We start from the raw sequence: 16,347 nt of genomic DNA, 5'->3' as shown, positions 1-16,347 counted from the left end.
TCTACAAGGAAGAGGGAACACAGCAATTCTATCTACCATATATTGCTGTCTCTTCAAAGTTTATAATGAAAGAGCTCCACGATTTGGCATTATAATGCTCATGCTTGTACTTTTCATGCATATAACTGTGTTAGTATTTTTCTAAAACTTCAGGTGTGACATGGCTCTGCTGCTGGGGACCATGGGTGACATTGAAAATAAGGGTGAGATAAAGTGGACAAAGGGCAGCTTGCTGACATCAGAACAGGTTCTACTCTTGCACCTACTTCTATTGGGTGGGCCATGAAGCGCCAAAAAGTTTCATTTTAGAGATATCTATTTTTATAAGGTTCCAGCATGTGATCTGATTGTAACTCATAAACAATGAAATAAAATGTATCGACTTAGTTTATCTTTACTGTTTTTTTAAATGTGTTTTTACGTACTGCTGGTTTTGTTTACTCGCAAAATAGGCCTCAAATATGAAATTTAATTCACAATTCTAATTCTTCTAATAATGTATTTCAAGATTGCATCGTTTCCGTTCTGTTGGAGGTTTTTTTAATACAAATATTTTGCTAGTTTTTTATGCACCAACATTTCTTTGTTTCTCTTTGAGAGATTCAATAATTGCTCTGTCACGATTTCCTTTTTATTGCCGCGCTAATTTAACGTTATGATCCCAAAAAACTTTTCTCTAATTGATCTTAGAAGTTTCCCGTTTTACTGTTAATGTTATTTTTATCATTTCAAGATATTTAATATTTAATTTTAGTCGTTTTCAGTTTAGATTTTTATTTATTCGTGCCAGTTGTGGTTTTCATCATCAATACGATTAAAGTCATAGTTTTAGAGTCGTAGTTTCTCACGTCAACTTTCCTCTTTGGTACTCGGTTTTCATTTTAATGCTATTTTATCGTTTTATTTTTGTACCGGTATTTATTTGTTCTTGCACATGTGGTTTCAGTTCTGCAAGTGTAAAATGTCTCTATTTTCTTCCTGATGACTTTTGTTTTAAAGATTAACAGTGTTTGGTAAAGTAACTGCGCTGGTGTTTGCTATAAAAAAGGCTCTTGTTTGAGGCACTGTGTTTGGCAAAGTAACTGCACGGGCGTTTGTTATAAAGACGGCTCTTGTTTAAGGCACTGGTGTTTCTACTCATTCAGCACATTGCTATTCATCAGTTAATATATAATTTTAACTTAACCGAATGAAATCTTTTGAATGATCTGCTTGTTTTTTAAGATAGTAATCATCCATTTCAGGCGTTATTTAGTAGTTCAAAAGCAAGATGTTTTCAATTATTTGCATCTACCCGTGCAGAATTGAGCTTTCATCCAAAATATGTTCAGAACACTTTTTCTTTTTTTTTTAGTGCGATTTTCTCTCATCCATTTTCGTCCGATGAATTGAGTTGCGTGCGCATGCTCGTTTCATCTTTTTAATCTGTGCATGATTTATTTGTTCTTATTCTTGTATGTTCAGTTCTGTTTATGTAAGGTGTTAATAGTTTCTTCCCGGTATCATTTTTTAGAGATCTCCTTTCTTTCTGATTATGTAGGTGAAAGGATTTCAATACTATCTGTTTCTTTTTGAATTGTAGTTTGTCTGGTCAACTTTCCTCTTGGGTACTCGGCTTTAGTTTTAATGCTATTTTATCCATTTATTTTGTAATGGTATTTATTTGTTCTTGAACATGTGGGTTCAGTTCTGTGAATGCAAAATTTCTCAATTTTCTTCCTGATTTGTGTTTTAACAATTAACAGTGTTTGGTAAAGTAACTGCACTGATGTTTGTAATAAAAAGGTCCTTTAAGCCATGTTTAGTGTTGTAACACATTTCCAATAAAATTTTCATCTAAATTTTTGATTCATTCAAGTATAGTAATTTTAATGTTCTGCTTGAGGGTGAAGATATTTAATCTTTAATTTAGGCATATTTTTAGGTAGTAAAAGGTGGAAAAATGAAACAACGTTTAGTTCAAGTAGTTCAAATTATTTGGATTATTTAGTTCAAGTCGTTTCCACTGTAAATGTATCTTTGTTTGGACTGATTTGGTTTTCTTTAATCAATTGAAATTTTTTCTAAGGTCATTTGCTCACGTAACAGATTTCAATTAAGAATTTTTTATAAATTTCTAGTAAACTATTTAAAATTTTATGTTTGGCACTTTAGATTTTTATTCGACAGTTTTGTCCATTGATTAGATTGTAAAAAATGATTGTTCTTTTTTCTAATATATATTTCAACAGTTTTTATTTTTATTTTTATTTTTCCTTTTTTCTAATATATGTAAATTTTAGAATTGTTGTTGTCTCATTAACCCTTTTACTGTATTTGAAGAATTTTTATCAGCATACGATTTCTTTATTATGAATTTAACATTTGAGCTGCTGATCCATTGTATATTTCAATTTTGTTTCTGTTTTTTCCTAACTAAATTTATCCAACCGATAAGTTTTACTTCCATCTATTTAATTTTATTTTTATTTTTTATTTTTTTTTGTATGAACATGAACATTGGTTATTTATTGTTACTATTGCAGAATTGAATTTTTTTATGTGATTCACTATCTTCTTCTAAATTTATTATTATTAGTATATATATTTAGTCATATTATTTCAAGTAACTTGAAATATAGTTGTCCAAGGCCTTTGGTTTCCGGCTCATTTTACTCGTGCAACATATTCTGATACGAAGTTGTATGTTGACTTCTAATTTGACTGTTAAGATATTTAGTTATCAAATTTTTAATGCACATAAATAAACTACTGCAAATGTTTTTTTTATTTGTTAATATATATTTATCAATATCATCCACTTTTAACATTGGAAAAAAATATTATTCAATTTTAAAAAATATTACATATTAAAAAAGGCTATTTATGAACCAATTTTTTTATTGTAGCGATAAATTTATTTGTTTCTGAGTGCTAATTTGTTTTTTCTAAATATTATGTATTTAAAAAATCTATTTATGTACCAAATTGTTTTTGTTGACCGAAATATCTTCAAAGTAATTATTTTTCTGAGTGCTAATTCATCTTTAATTTTTCCCGCTTAATTTCACTCTTAATTTATTATTACTTTTTAATATTATCATTATTTCTGTACATTTATCTTTGTTAATCTAGTTTTTATTAATCTTGGACAAAAAATAAAATTATTTTGATTGCTTCTTCCTTACTTTTTTATGCAAGTTTATCTCTAGCTGCCTTCTTTCATGCTAGTTAACCACTATTGGAGACAAAACTCAAGCTTCATGTCTCTTCCAGTTACAACTGACATGATCCATTGATTTGAAGTTCTTGTGCCTCATTCAATCCAACCATGTCATATTTTCACAGAACTGCTTGCAATGAACTTTCATTTAAATGGATTTCATAATATGAAACACATGTTTTAAACGTTTGTCAAATATCAGATGCTAGACCAATTATTGGTTCCATTGAGGATTTTTTGCAGGCACATGGGAAGTCAACTAAAACATTTGCCATGACATGGTTGGATTGAATGAGGCACAAGAACTTCAAATCAATGGATCATGTCAGTTGTAACTGGAAGAGACATGAAGCTTGAGTTTTGTCTCCAATAGTGGTTAACTAGCATGAAAGAAGGCAGCTAGAGATAAACTTGCATAAAACTATGAATTTAGTAAAGATTTCTTCTTGTCTATTATGATTCTCATGAGCTCATTGCAAAATGTCTCACTGGGACAGAATATACAAGCCCTCTTGTGAGTCATTTAATCAAAACTACTTCTGGGTTGGATTAGATAACACCAAAAACCTATAAAAATTATTAGAACATTTCTAATAGAGTATTAGTTTCAGATCTGTCACCTTTCTCTACCCTTAATCTGTTGGGTTCGGTGCCTTGGTTCGTCCATGGAAAACATGTTCCATGGATTTAGAAGCATGCCAATCGATTCACAATCAATTTTTAAAACAAAATATTGAATGGACTTTTTGGGGAACTTATTCCACCCTTGACATGCTCACTTTGAGATCGTTTCGAAGCCGTTCACGGGTTCGGCCTCTAGAAGTATCCATGCGATCACTCGGCGCTTGGATCTCCACCTCTTCCTCTTCAACTCTTCTTGGAGACTCTCTCCTTGGTTGATGTAGAGAATGAAGAAAGGATAGGGCTCTCAAATCAGGCTTGCATGGGTGCTTAAAATGAGACCCCTTTCCTTCTTTATATTTTACTTCAGATTTTTCTCAAAAACCATACAAAGTAAAATATATCCACCAATGCCCTTATGACCTTGTGTCTTTGACCCTCTAAGCTGATGTATCATTCTAATTAATAACTTTAATGGCCCAATAAGATTTATTGAGCAACCTTATTAATTAACTATATCAACATATAGATTAATTAAATAAGGATCGATTTAACCTAATCGATAGATTAATTTTCTGGCCCGTGGAGTGCCAAGCTACACCTCGTGCTCTAAAAGATACCGAGTAGTCTCGAACTCTCTCATGGAACCTTTGTCATCATCAGTTACCGTATATGTATAATCCATCATCCGCGTGAGACTCTCAAATGACTTAGGGTATGGTTTAACGTCAAACCCTAATCCGTCATTCGATTAGTACTGATGTGTAACGGGGATCATCGGAGAATGCCTTCTCCAATATCCTCACTACCCTTGCCAGGGATTTTTCTGCATCGTCTTCCGTGAGTCAATCTCCTCTTATACCGAGGGTGGATGATCCCGTCTTGACAACTCAATCATCTCCGTAAGCTTTTTACTATATCCGATCTATAACTTATTTGAATCCCATGATTAGAGGCTCCCAAGTCATAGTCAAAATGTATTTTTCCACTCACGAGATGTCCTTTGTGTCTCAAGTCAATGGATCACTTATACAAACATGACTTGAATCAACCTGATTGACATTTAGGTATAATACCATTCAGGGATTCATACGGATCAATTCAGTGAACTCTTTCTCAAAAGAGCACCCACTATCTGTCCTTAGTGTCGCCACACTAATAGCCATAGGATCAGCTATACTTATCAAATAAGTAGGATCAGCTAGTGCTATTCTATCCGGATAATTCGATGTCCGTCTCGACTATCCTCGAATAGGAATATTTAGAATACATGTTTAAAGACTAGTGATCGCTGTATTATGATCTCATCACAATTCACTATGTCATTGCATGTATTCGTGGACTTCATTATAAACATCACACAGAATAATAATGAATGCAAATAATTTATTCAATGAACTTAAATATACACGGAAGTGTGATTGGCTTGACGACCACATAATATCCATCGTGATCTTGACATTGTTGATCTTCAAAAAGAGATCTTGACATTCTTCATCGTTCTGGTATTCTCTCTAGTTGTCTCAATTGTCTCACTTTTCTGTCACAGCATTCCATATCTTACTAAAATGAATTTTCACATTGATTAAACAATACTTTATGTGGACCAACCATTTATTATGATACTCTATATCAAGTGCTTAAGATAAACTAAAAAAATTATTGCATGCATCTTAGTGAAATGACTAATTTCACACGAATCATGAGCTTATCAGAATGATGAAATGAGATAATATTAATTTTAAATATGTGAAGAGAGGAAGCATATAGTCTTATTAAACAAAAGGATAAGATGAAGGGAAATAAGGTAATGTTATTTGATAGATAGAAGGGATATGTATGATGTTGGATTGTAGGACCTTAATCTCGATTAAAGAATGGTGATTCCTACAATGGACGACTTGAAAAATAATTTTTGAAAATCAATAAATTAATGATCGAATCACTTGGACACAGATCACATTCATGGTTTCTTGGATCCTTGATTGAGACATGATGAGTTGCTGATGTGTGCAGCCTCTAGACTGAACCATGTGGTCCATGGCATGTCGAATCGCCTCCTTCACTTGGAGGAGCTTCGTTCATGCTCCACCCTCGTGGTTATGCTAAGGGGAGAAAGAACAAGACGGGGAAGAGCCCTAAACAATTCTGGTTTGGGTGAATTTCTTGAGGGCTTTCCCATTTGTATGGTAAGTGTGTATTTTTCAGAAAACCCTCCAATTTTAAGTAAATCTTTCAATGTCTAAAATACCATTCACATGTGACCCTCGAGACATTGTATCATTCTGGTTCACGACTCTAGTAGCACAACAACCTTTTTTAACCTTCCAATTTAAATAATCATATCGTCATATAGATTATTAATGATTAACCTTTTTTAACACTATCGACAAGTCATTTCTTATGCTGATCCTTTCCACGAATGGGGCTTAGGGATCTATATGGTGATTGGTTTAGGTTGGGCAGTCGGCCCACCATGGGCACATGTAAGGATTAGTGAGTTAGAGCATAATCCACAAAGACTGTGGGGTTCAAGCTACATCTTGTGCTCAAGAAGATACAAAAGAGTGTCTATCGACTTACTCAAGGAACCTATATGTCATCAATTATTATGCATGTATAGTCCCTTATGCATTTAAAGCTCGCAGGATAACTTAAGGTATGGTCAACCATCAACCCCTAATCAGTCAACCGAGTTAGGACTGATGCATTCAGAAATCATAAAAAAACTCTTCTCTGATATTTCACTGCCTTTGCCACGGACTTCATCATATTTTCTTCCTTGAGTGGTCCCCTCTTATACCAAGAGAAGACAATCTCATCTTGATCACTCAATCATCTTCATGAATTTGTTGATGCACACAGACTAAGACTCTTTAGAATTCCATTGTTAGGAACGCATAGACCATTGTCAAAGTACAACAATCCATCGACAAAATGTTTTTGGTGTCTTAGACTACAATCCTACCTATACATTAGTGAAGTGAATCAACTTTATTGACAAGTTGGCGTATTACCATTCAGTGATTCAGATGGATAAATTTGTGGACGATTTCTGCTAAAGAGCATCCCCTATATACCTTTAGTGTCTCCACATTAATGGCCAAGGGACCTACCATACTCTCATTGCTTGAGTTTAAATAATGTTATCCTATCGAGATACTTTGATGCCCTTCTTGAGTGTCATTTGAATAAGAATATTTAGAACACATGCTTAAAGGTTTATTAGTAAAGGTTTATAAACTATTATTGATTATCTCAAATATCAACAACAAATTAACACCATAATTTTGAGTTTATCATTCTGTGGTTCAAAATTTTAAAACACACCATTTATTGCCTGAAAATCACACACCGTACTTCAAAGATTATCTCAAGTCAAGATTGGTAGGTTAGATTTTTTAGATAATAAGAAAATATCAATCTAATAGTATAATTATATCTTACACCCAAGCTTTTTGTAATAAAATATAAGACACGACATCTATTTTCCTTCATAAATAAATAATGTGTGACATCTACGAAGAATAGTCTACATAGAGTTAGTAAAAATTAATAGGGATAAATAGTTTTAAAATAATAAGTAAATATAACCATGAATAGTAGAGAGAAGAGATAATTTATCATAGAGTATTATAATTCTCTGTTTGCATATTCTACGTTCTTCCCTTCCCTCACTTGGTTTTAGGGGTCCAGGTGCGGGCCCTACGAAAACCAGAGCATCAACACAATCTAGGGGGGTTTACAAAAACCAGATCAGATCAGATGTTAGTTTAAAAATATTTTGAATGTTCAGATTTGGAGGGGGAAGGTTTGGTAACCAGGTCCTCAAAACGATCTAGGCCCTAAAACAGATGATCTGTTTTAGGGCCGATCCAATAACCAATTGATGAGGTTGGGTATACAATCACCAATTGACCAGATCTAGTATTGGAACCATTTATATTCATTAATTCACCCATTATTTCTAACTTATAAAAACATTATTTTGTGGGGGTGCAGTCTCCAAACCGAAGACCTCACCATTGAGGACGGGGTAAGAGAGATTTTAATACTAAAATACAAATTTTGAAATAACAAAAACAACTACAAAATTGTATTTTGAGATAAATTCTTAAATTTTGTATTTTAAAATACAAATTTTAAAATAATACTAACTTTGAATTACAAAATTTCAAAATTTTAAAATAATACAATTAGATAATATGAAAGTACAGTCTACCAGTTATTTGCCTAAATAAAAGTTAAAAGGAATTACATTTTGAAAAAAAAAGTCAAAATAACTAATGTAGTCAAATAACTGGTTTTGTAGAGGGCCAGATCCAGCCCGACCCGATCGACCGGACCAGAGGTCGGATCGAAGCAACTGTCTCGCCGATAGTGTGGAGTAAGCGACCGTATAAAAGGGCTTGTCGTTGCGGAAGAGCAAGCAGAGGCAGTTCGTCGTCTCCGCCATTTTCTCCTCCTCGCCATCGCCTGCGAAGCTTCGCCGCCGTCGGAAATGGCCGGAGAAGACGACTACTGGATGACGACATCCTCCTGGAACTTCGGCGGCTCTTCCTCCGCCGGCAATGGCGGCGGATCGGCCGCCGGCGACTGGATCGCGCCGTTTCCATATCACCAAGCCTTGTCTTCTCCGGCGATGAACGGCGGTTTCAACGACCCGATGATCACGATCGGCGATTCGCGTCTCCCTCTCCACTCGCAGGTTCGTGCGAGATCGTCTGCTTCGCCGATCCAGGCTTTGGAGTTTAGATCTCTTCTGAATTTCCCGACGTCGTGGTCTTTTGCTGCATTCGTTGTTCTAAATCATTTTGCACTCCTGAATCCTCAAGGTTCGCGGACGGATGAGATCTCGTTATCCGTCCCGTCCCTTGCCATCATCTGACAGTGCATGGATTCCGTTCTGTTCTCGTAATTTCCGCGGAACCGCAGAAAGAATTTCGAAAATCAAATTTGAGACTTTTGTGGATGATATTTCGAAATATTTAACAGACGCAAGTCTATTGTTAAATTCTGCAAATTTTGACGGAGGCAGAAATAACGGGAATTTCTGTGAGGAATTAAATATTAGATTACAGAAATGGTTCTGACAATGAGGATCAAATAACTGATAGACAGCCTTGTGATTTGAACCGAATTCTCTCTCAGGCGATGTCGGCGGACGGAGGAGGTGATATGTCCATCTGCCGTGGGGAGAGGCGGAGGGGTCGTCAGGCCGGGCGGCTTCCCCCCGCGGAGAAGCCCTCCGACGACCGCTTCCACTGGAGGAAGTATGGCCAGAAATCAGTGAAAGGATGCGAGTATCCGCGCAGCTACTACAAGTGCACCTTTCCCGAGTGTCCGGTGAAGAAGCTGGTGGAGAGGGATCGCCATGGATTTATCACAGCAACTCGCTACAATGGAAAGCACGGCCACCCCGAGACCGCGCCGGCCCCACCGACTCCGACTCCGCCTCCACCGTCACCGCCCATCTCGATGACGATGACGCGAGGACGACGATGGAGCAGCTCTGGGATTTCCCCGAGGACGACGATGACGCGACTGCCCTTCCCTTTCTAGACGACGCGACTGCCCGTCCGTTCTCGTCCGCCGACCGCGACTGTCCGAGCAGGCCCGAGGCGGGCGGCTCCAGTTTGGGGTGCCTCCGAGAGCCGAGTGGTCGTTCTAACAGAGAGCGAGGTGGACGTCCTCGACGACGGCTACCGCTGGAGAAAGTACGGTCAGAAGGTGGTCAGGAACCCCAACCCCAGGTGCGGGTTCAATTAATGCCAACATGCATATTATTTTATTTTACCCACTGAATTACCTACCGGGCCTCCTGTTCAGAAGCTACTCCAAGTGCACCAGCCTGGGATGCGGTGTGAGGAAGCACGTAGAGAGGGCAGCCGACGACCCCAAGTCAGTGTTAACGACCTACGAGGGCCGGCACAACCACGAGGTCCCAGCTTCCAGAGGCTGCAACAACGCCGCCGCCGCCGCTGCGCCACCGCCGGCAGACGCCGCCGCCGCTGCCACGCGATTCAAGCGGAAGCTTGATCTATCCTTCCTTCCCGGCCATCTGCATCGGTTCCTCTCCATGCCATACCCGCAGCCGCTGGGTCTCTGCGGCAGCCCCGCCATGCCACCCTACGGCCGAGAACTCCCCCTTTCTATCCCCTTGGCTCAAGCTCCCTTTTTCCTCCTTCCCCCCTCCTTTGCCAGTGGCAGACCCTCCAAGCTCCCCAAGACCGAGCCCGCAGCCGACCACCACCAACCCCCACTTACTCCCCTGACTCCCAATCGAATTACCAAACCTAACCATCCTCCTTCAATGGCCACCAAAACTCCATCGTTTCCTCCCACTCCAACCTCCTTTCCGGATGTGAATGCAATTCCTTACTCCCTCCACAATGGAAGTCCCTTAAAACTTCCCAAGACTAAGCACGCAGCCAACCACAACCAACCCCCTTTCCTCCCCTGACAGCCGATCAAATTACCAAACCTGACCGTCCTCTTTCAATGGCTTCCAAAACTCCGTCTTCTCCTACCACTCCAACCTCCTCTCCGGCCGTGAATTCCTCACACCCTTGGCCGTGGCAGACCCATTCAACCCCCCTTCCTCCCCCTGACTCCCAATCAAATTACCACACTTGTCCGCCCTCTTCCAACGGTTTCCAGAATTCCATCTCCTCTTCCAAACCAACTTCCTCTCCGGCTGCGAATTCCTCCCAGCCCTCTCCAACCCCCTCCAAGAACAATTCTTCCAGTGGATCGTCTTCTTCATCCAGCTCTTCTGCTTCTTCTTCTTCTTCTTCTTCTTCAGTGTGGTCGTCGTCATCGTCGTCACAGTAGGCGGTGCTGCGCCTCTGGTGGCGGCGCAACTGCTTGCCCTCCTGGACGAGCGCCGCCAGGCGGTCTCTGAGCAGGGAGAGGTCGTCGGCGTCCCGGAGCCGGCCGCGGTCGTCGTAGGCCTCGACGAGGAAGACGGAGTCCCTCTCCCCTTTGAGGCTCACGTAGAAGAGCTCCGGATGACGCACCAGCATGGAGCGCAGCCGGTTGGGCAGGCCCCAGTCCTTCCTGAAATGCGTCAGATGGTCGACCAGCGTCCGCCTCTCCGTCGTCAAGGCCAGCACTTCCCTCACCACGGCGCAGGCCCGCCGCTCCGCCGTCTCCGGCGACGACAACGAGTACGGCGACGGGGCGGGCAACCGGTGGAATTGGAGCAGGAAGTCCCGGTGGCGGCGCTTGAGGTTGAGGCCGCGGCGGAGCTTGAGACGGGGGAATTTCCGGGGGCGGTCGAGGATGGGGGCGTCGTCGCCGTCGTCGGGAGGCGGCGGGAGGGGCGCGGCGAGGGCGGGGTCGAGGGCGGCGAGGGCGAGGGCGGGGCCGCGGGGGGTGTGGACGACGCGGAAGCGCGCGGGGTGGCGGGCGCAGAGGGCGGAGCGGAATTGGGGGGGGAGGCCGAGGTCGGGGGCGAGGTGGGCGAGCTTGGAGAGGAGGATGGGGCGGCGGAGGGGGGAGAGCATGAGGAGGCGGTGGAGCTTGGCGGCGAGGGCGGCGGAGAGGAGGGCGCGGAGGCGGGCTTCCTCCGCCGCGATGGCGGCGGCGGCGGGGGTGAGCGCGACGGCGAGGAGGAGCTGCGAGTGGGAAGAACGGGAGGGCGCATGGAAGAGGCGGAAGACGGTGGGGTAGCGGGAGAGCATGGCGAGGAGGGAGCGGCGGCGGGGGAGGCGGAGCGGGCGGCGCCGGCAGTGGCGGTCGAGGATGCGCAGCGGGAGGAAGTGCCGCGGCTTCGCCAGCAGCAGCCTCGTCAGCTTGCGCACGAATCTCAGCCGGTGGTGCTTCTCCGCCGCGCCGTCCAGCGCCCGCCACCGCGGCCCCGCCGCCCCCGCCGCCGCGCTGCATCTCGTCCGCGCCGCCGCGCGCAGCGGCGGCGCGGGAGTCGCGCGGCGGCGGCGGAAGAGGACGGCGGGGGCGGCGATCGGGAGAAGCCGATCGAGGCTCCGACTGCCGACTCGCGGCGGAGGAGGCAGCGGCGCCGCCGTGACCGCCGCCATGGATTTGGTCTTGGCGAGGTCGCTGAGGTTTTATATTGGGGGCATAAATATCTCTCCGAAATCGCGTCATCCGTCCGAAAACGCGTCACTCGTCCGGAAGAGCGTCATCCGTCAGAGACAAGGCATCCGTCTGAAATCACGTTATCCGTCCGAAACAAGGCTTCCTTTCGAAAGCGCGTCATCCGCCCGAAAGCTCGTTATCCGTCCAAATCCCGTCATTCGATTGAAAACGCGTCATCCGTCTGAAACGCAATATCCAGCTGAAAGAGCGTCATCCGTCACTCACATAGCACAGTAACTCGCCGGGTTGCTAGTTTCTTCCCACGGCGGAGGTTTTTCGAGGAAGAAGATGATCGCCCTCCGCGGGCCGCCGCTCGCGCCGCCGCTTCCGCCGTGCTCCGCCGCTTCTCCGCGGCCGGCGGCCGTCGCCATTCTCGCGAGACGTGATTTGGCGAGGTCGATCGCGTTTGGAAGGAGCTCGCGGAGGATCGGCGCTGCGTCTCGGTTTCTCTCGTGCCGTTGCAGCGGTGGAGCGTTTTCTTCCGGCGATGATGGAGGAGGAAGCTCGATCGGAAGCGCGGTCGCCAAGGCGGGGGAGATCTTGTCCTTGGGATTTCCGGTTTGGGTGTCCGCGGCTTGTGCGATCGCGCTGTTTAGACCGTCCGCATTCGAGTTTCTCCGGCCGGAGTTGCAGATCGTCGGCATCACTCTCACTATGCTGGGTTAGCCGCTCTCTGATTTTGATATGATGGATTCTGGAATCTTTTCTTGCGGGAAATTGTGAATAGTATGTTCTCTGATTTTCGTTGGCGATGCAGGGATGGGGATCACGATCACGTTGGATGATCTGAAAGGCGCTTTGCTGATGCCCAAGGAGTTGCTGATCGGGTTTGTTCTCCAGTACACGGTCTGATGATCTCGCAATCTTCTCCCTTGCCTTAGTATTTTGCCTGGAATAGTGATTGGCGATCGTTATTTTGTCTTCTTCCCTTAGAAACAATAGAGTAACTTATGCATTATGATAAAATGGTTAATGATCTCTCTTATTTCTTGATTCCTAAGATTTTCCAGTCTGGATATGATATTTTGGCTGTCCATGGTAGCCGTTTCTGGTTCAAGACCCTAAAGAAAAAGTCCATTGTGAAATAAAATCTTAGTTTAATTTCTATTTAAATGGTTGGTGATGCCTCATTTACTTTTTCAAAAAAAAGTTTCATTTTTCTCGAGTCTGAGCATGATATCTGTATTGTCCACGGTAGTCGTTGCAGGTTCAAACCTCGATTGAATTCGTCAATTTTGAATAAAAGCTTACCTTAATCGGTTATTAAAATGTTTGGTGATCGTTCATTCAAAAAAAAAAAAGTTTCGTGATCGCTTGTTTCCTGATCTTTTGGAATTAACGAGACTCTGCATGATATCTTCTCTGTCCAGGGTAGCCTTTGCGTGTTCAAAACCCTGATTAAATTAGTCGACGAAACAAATGCTTTATTTGATTTTTTATTAAAATGATTTATAATGGATATCCCCCTAAGAACTACCAAATATCTCATAAAGGGGATGTTAGATGATACTGCAATGATCCATTGTTCAACCCTTGTGCTCAATCAAATTGTTTAGAGCCTCTTGGAATTTAAAATACGAACTACATCATCCTCTCATTACAATGTTAAATACTATTTCTTCATTCTCTCTACACAAGTACCTAAAAGTACTGGGACATTCCCAGTCGCCCTTTAAAACCAATGAAATAAAGACCCCTCTGAATATGCAGGTAATGCCATTTTCTGGATACATGGTGGCAAAACTCCTCAAGCTGCCTTCATACTATGCTGCAGGATTAATATTGGTATCTTGCTGTCCAGGAGGTATATTTTCGTCAATTAAATCACAAAAATGCATTTCTTTTACTGTGTCGACAGCGTGAATACTTAAATAACTTAACTTCAATAAAACAAGGGGTTGAAATGTTCCCATGTCTTGAACAGGAACTGCTAGCAACATAGTCACATACTTGGCAAGGTGAATACCTTTTAAAACCCTTCTGAATAATGATGAATAAGATTTTAATGTGATATGTTTTGCATTTTCCAGGGGAAATGTTGCCCTCTCAGTCTTGATGACGGCTATGAGCACCTTTGCATCAGTGGTAAGAGGATAGGTTCTTCATTCAATACAAGAGTTTCAAGATTTCCCCTCAATTTCCCTTTCAATTTCCTCCAGGTGATCACCCCTCTTCTTGCATCCAAGCTTGTGGGCCAGTACGTGACCATCGACCCAGTCGGCATCTTCCTCTCAACCATTCAGGTCTTGCCCTAGAGAAGAAACAATCCATTTGTCATCCTCATTGGCGTCACCATTTATGATCATTGTTATGTTCACCATCTTCTTGCTTTGCATCATCATCATCAACATTCTAAGCATCGTCCATCACCATACTTTTCATAATCATAGTCATGGTTCTATCACAACCTCATTACAATCATCCTAGTCCTCATCAGTGTCCGTGTCATCATCTAATCACCATTTTCTTAACTCGCTGACATCTGGCTCATCCTTATCAAATATTCGTCTCCCTTTTTTCTTGCCATCATCATCATTGTCGTCGTCGTTATCCATTATCGTCATCACCACCACCATCATCGCCATCATCACCATCCACCATTACCATGCCACCCACCACCACCGCCACCATCATCATCATTGCCATCATCACCATCCACCATTGCCACGGCACCCACCACCACCACTACCACCATCATCATTAATCTAATCATCATCTGACATCTCCTCTTCATCATTATCATTGCCATCGTCACCATCCACCATCGTCATTCCCTGTATCTTCAACATCATCATTCTCCGCTGTCTCCACTATCACCATCAACGTCATCGACATCACCCTAGTATTCTGCCAGGATTATCTGATTCATGTCAAGCGCCACCACCATCATAGTCCTCATCACCATCCACCGCCATCATACCTAGTCCACATGTTATCATCATCGTCTTCATCAATTTTTACTTGGTCATCATCGTCTTATCTCTGTATTCTGCATCATTATTTCACCCTCGGTGTTTCCCTCTTTCCCTCATCATCATCATCGCAATCATCATCATAATTGCCATCATCATGTGTAGGTGGTGCTGGCACCAGTGGTCTTGGGGGCGGGGCTGAATCAGTACTGCAAGTGGCTGGTGGGGATCATCTCTCCTATTATGCCGTTCATCTCCGTGGCGACGGTGGCGATGCTCTGTGGTCGTGCCATTGCACAGAACGCGGCATCCATACTGGGCTCAGGGCTGAAGGTAGCGGTGGCGGCAGTGTTGCTACACGCGTCGGGATTCTTCTTTGGGTATGTCTTGTCCCGGTGGACGATGGGCGTGGGCGAGCGGGAAGCAAGGACGATATCAATCGAGGTGGGCATGCAGAACTCAGTGCTCGGCGTTGTATTGGCTGGCCAGCACCTCAGCAGCCCTCTTGCCGCTGTGCCCTGTGCTGTGTCTAGTGTATGCCACTCTGTTGCAGGCAGCATGCTGGCTGGAGTTTGGAGGTCCAACCCTACTGAGGACTCCAAGGGAACACACTGATGACTCCACTGCCCATTTATTCATTCACTCACCTTCTGTTTCCAGCCATCATATCAAATAGGGCTGTTGTTTATCTCACTGTTGCTTCATCTGCTCAACATCATCCTTAAGACATGATCATTATCTTTAAAAATAGAGGTGGCGCATCCTCTGAGGTCTTAGTTCTCACAATTCATTTATCTTGAACTCGTACATCTGACACAGGTTAATCTTTCTTTTGTTGGCGTTTCAGGTTCTCTTAAAGAACCTGTAAATGATTATAATGTATACAATTCTTTTAATACACTAATTTATAACAGAATTATAGAAGTATATAAATACCTATAATGATAATTTTTTTAATACTTATTAATCAATGTCAGTACATGTTCTAAATTTGTTTCTTATTTTCTAAGAGTTGCCTTAACGGTTAATATATATTTATATATTATCGGACAGTTATTCAGTTTTAATGTGCTGATATTGATGAAGCTTGAAACACCTGAAAAAAATTAGGAAAAAATTATTACCAGAAGGGTTTATTAGGAGAATTTTAATAAGTCGATAATTCCCACCAAATGAGGAAAACTCCAGGATGGAGGTAATGAGAATATTAGTGAATATAAGTTTGCTTCAACCTCTCAAAAACTTCTTCTGATCCTCCCATTTCTCATCCACCCTACCTTAATTTTCATTAAAAATATCTCTTCTGTGTTCTCTGAAACCTTTTGAATGATTTTTTGTAATTCATTGAGAAAACAGATCTGAGTAATTCTGAAGTTCCATTTCAAAAAGAAAACAGGAAAAATCACATTAAATAAGTAATTAATTTCAAATGTTTTTTATAGTTAAAGTTGTACTGTGGTTTTTATTTGACCCTCTGACATGTCAAAGTTTTCTGATTTGTACACACTCTTT

The 16,347-nt window shown here is 42.3% G+C and overlaps 3 protein-coding genes across 3 annotated transcripts; 2 read left to right on the top strand and 1 right to left on the bottom strand.

The window, feature by feature from the left end:
* Positions 1–8,090: 8,090 nt before the first annotated feature.
* Positions 8,091–9,412, top strand: LOC144706140 (WRKY transcription factor WRKY24-like). Its single transcript, XM_078579037.1, has 2 exons — positions 8,091–8,531; positions 8,975–9,412. Exons 1-2 carry the CDS (start codon positions 8,325–8,327, stop codon positions 9,383–9,385), a joined length of 618 nt encoding a protein of 205 aa, XP_078435163.1. The 5' UTR covers positions 8,091–8,324; the 3' UTR covers positions 9,386–9,412.
* A 417-nt stretch (positions 9,413–9,829) lies between these two features.
* On the bottom strand, positions 9,830–11,927 carry EMB1692 (Ubiquitin carboxyl-terminal hydrolase family protein). Its single transcript, XM_078579034.1, has one exon. The coding sequence runs from the start codon at positions 11,860–11,862 to the stop codon at positions 10,447–10,449; it is 1,416 nt and encodes a 471-aa protein (XP_078435160.1). The 5' UTR covers positions 11,863–11,927; the 3' UTR covers positions 9,830–10,446.
* A 51-nt stretch (positions 11,928–11,978) lies between these two features.
* On the top strand, positions 11,979–15,621 carry LOC144706139 (putative sodium/metabolite cotransporter BASS1, chloroplastic). The gene is made up of 7 exons (XM_078579036.1): positions 11,979–12,584; positions 12,681–12,769; positions 13,634–13,727; positions 13,848–13,881; positions 13,954–14,008; positions 14,083–14,166; positions 15,001–15,621. The coding sequence occupies exons 1-7, from the start codon at positions 12,212–12,214 to the stop codon at positions 15,448–15,450; spliced, it is 1,179 nt and encodes a 392-aa protein (XP_078435162.1). The 5' UTR covers positions 11,979–12,211; the 3' UTR covers positions 15,451–15,621.
* Positions 15,622–16,347: the final 726 nt, after the last annotated feature.

Source organism: Wolffia australiana, chromosome 7, assembly GCF_029677425.1.
Source record: "Wolffia australiana isolate 7733 chromosome 7, ASM2967742v1".
NCBI classification, from domain to species: domain Eukaryota; kingdom Viridiplantae; phylum Streptophyta; class Magnoliopsida; order Alismatales; family Araceae; genus Wolffia; species Wolffia australiana.
Note: the sequence above shows the minus strand (reverse complement) of the source record. Positions and strands in the feature narration are given on the sequence as shown.

What these genes read in the sequence shown, in the direction of transcription:
- LOC144706139 (XM_078579036.1), top strand. Translation starts at nt 12,212, where the DNA reads ATGATCGCCCTCCGCGGGCCGCCGCTCGCGCCGCCGCTTCCGCCGTGC. An exon ending in GGTATCTTGCTGTCCAGGAG is followed by an intron (nt 13,728 to 13,847) that starts GTATATTTTCGT and finishes TGTCTTGAACAG; the next exon opens with GAACTGCTAGCAACATAGTC. An exon ending in ATAGTCACATACTTGGCAAG is followed by an intron (nt 13,882 to 13,953) that starts GTGAATACCTTT and finishes TGCATTTTCCAG; the next exon opens with GGGAAATGTTGCCCTCTCAG.
- EMB1692 (XM_078579034.1), bottom strand. Translation starts at nt 11,862, where the DNA reads ATGGCGGCGGTCACGGCGGCGCCGCTGCCTCCTCCGCCGCGAGTCGGC.
- LOC144706140 (XM_078579037.1), top strand. Translation starts at nt 8,325, where the DNA reads ATGGCCGGAGAAGACGACTACTGGATGACGACATCCTCCTGGAACTTC. An exon ending in GTCTCCCTCTCCACTCGCAG is followed by an intron (nt 8,532 to 8,974) that starts GTTCGTGCGAGA and finishes ATTCTCTCTCAG; the next exon opens with GCGATGTCGGCGGACGGAGG.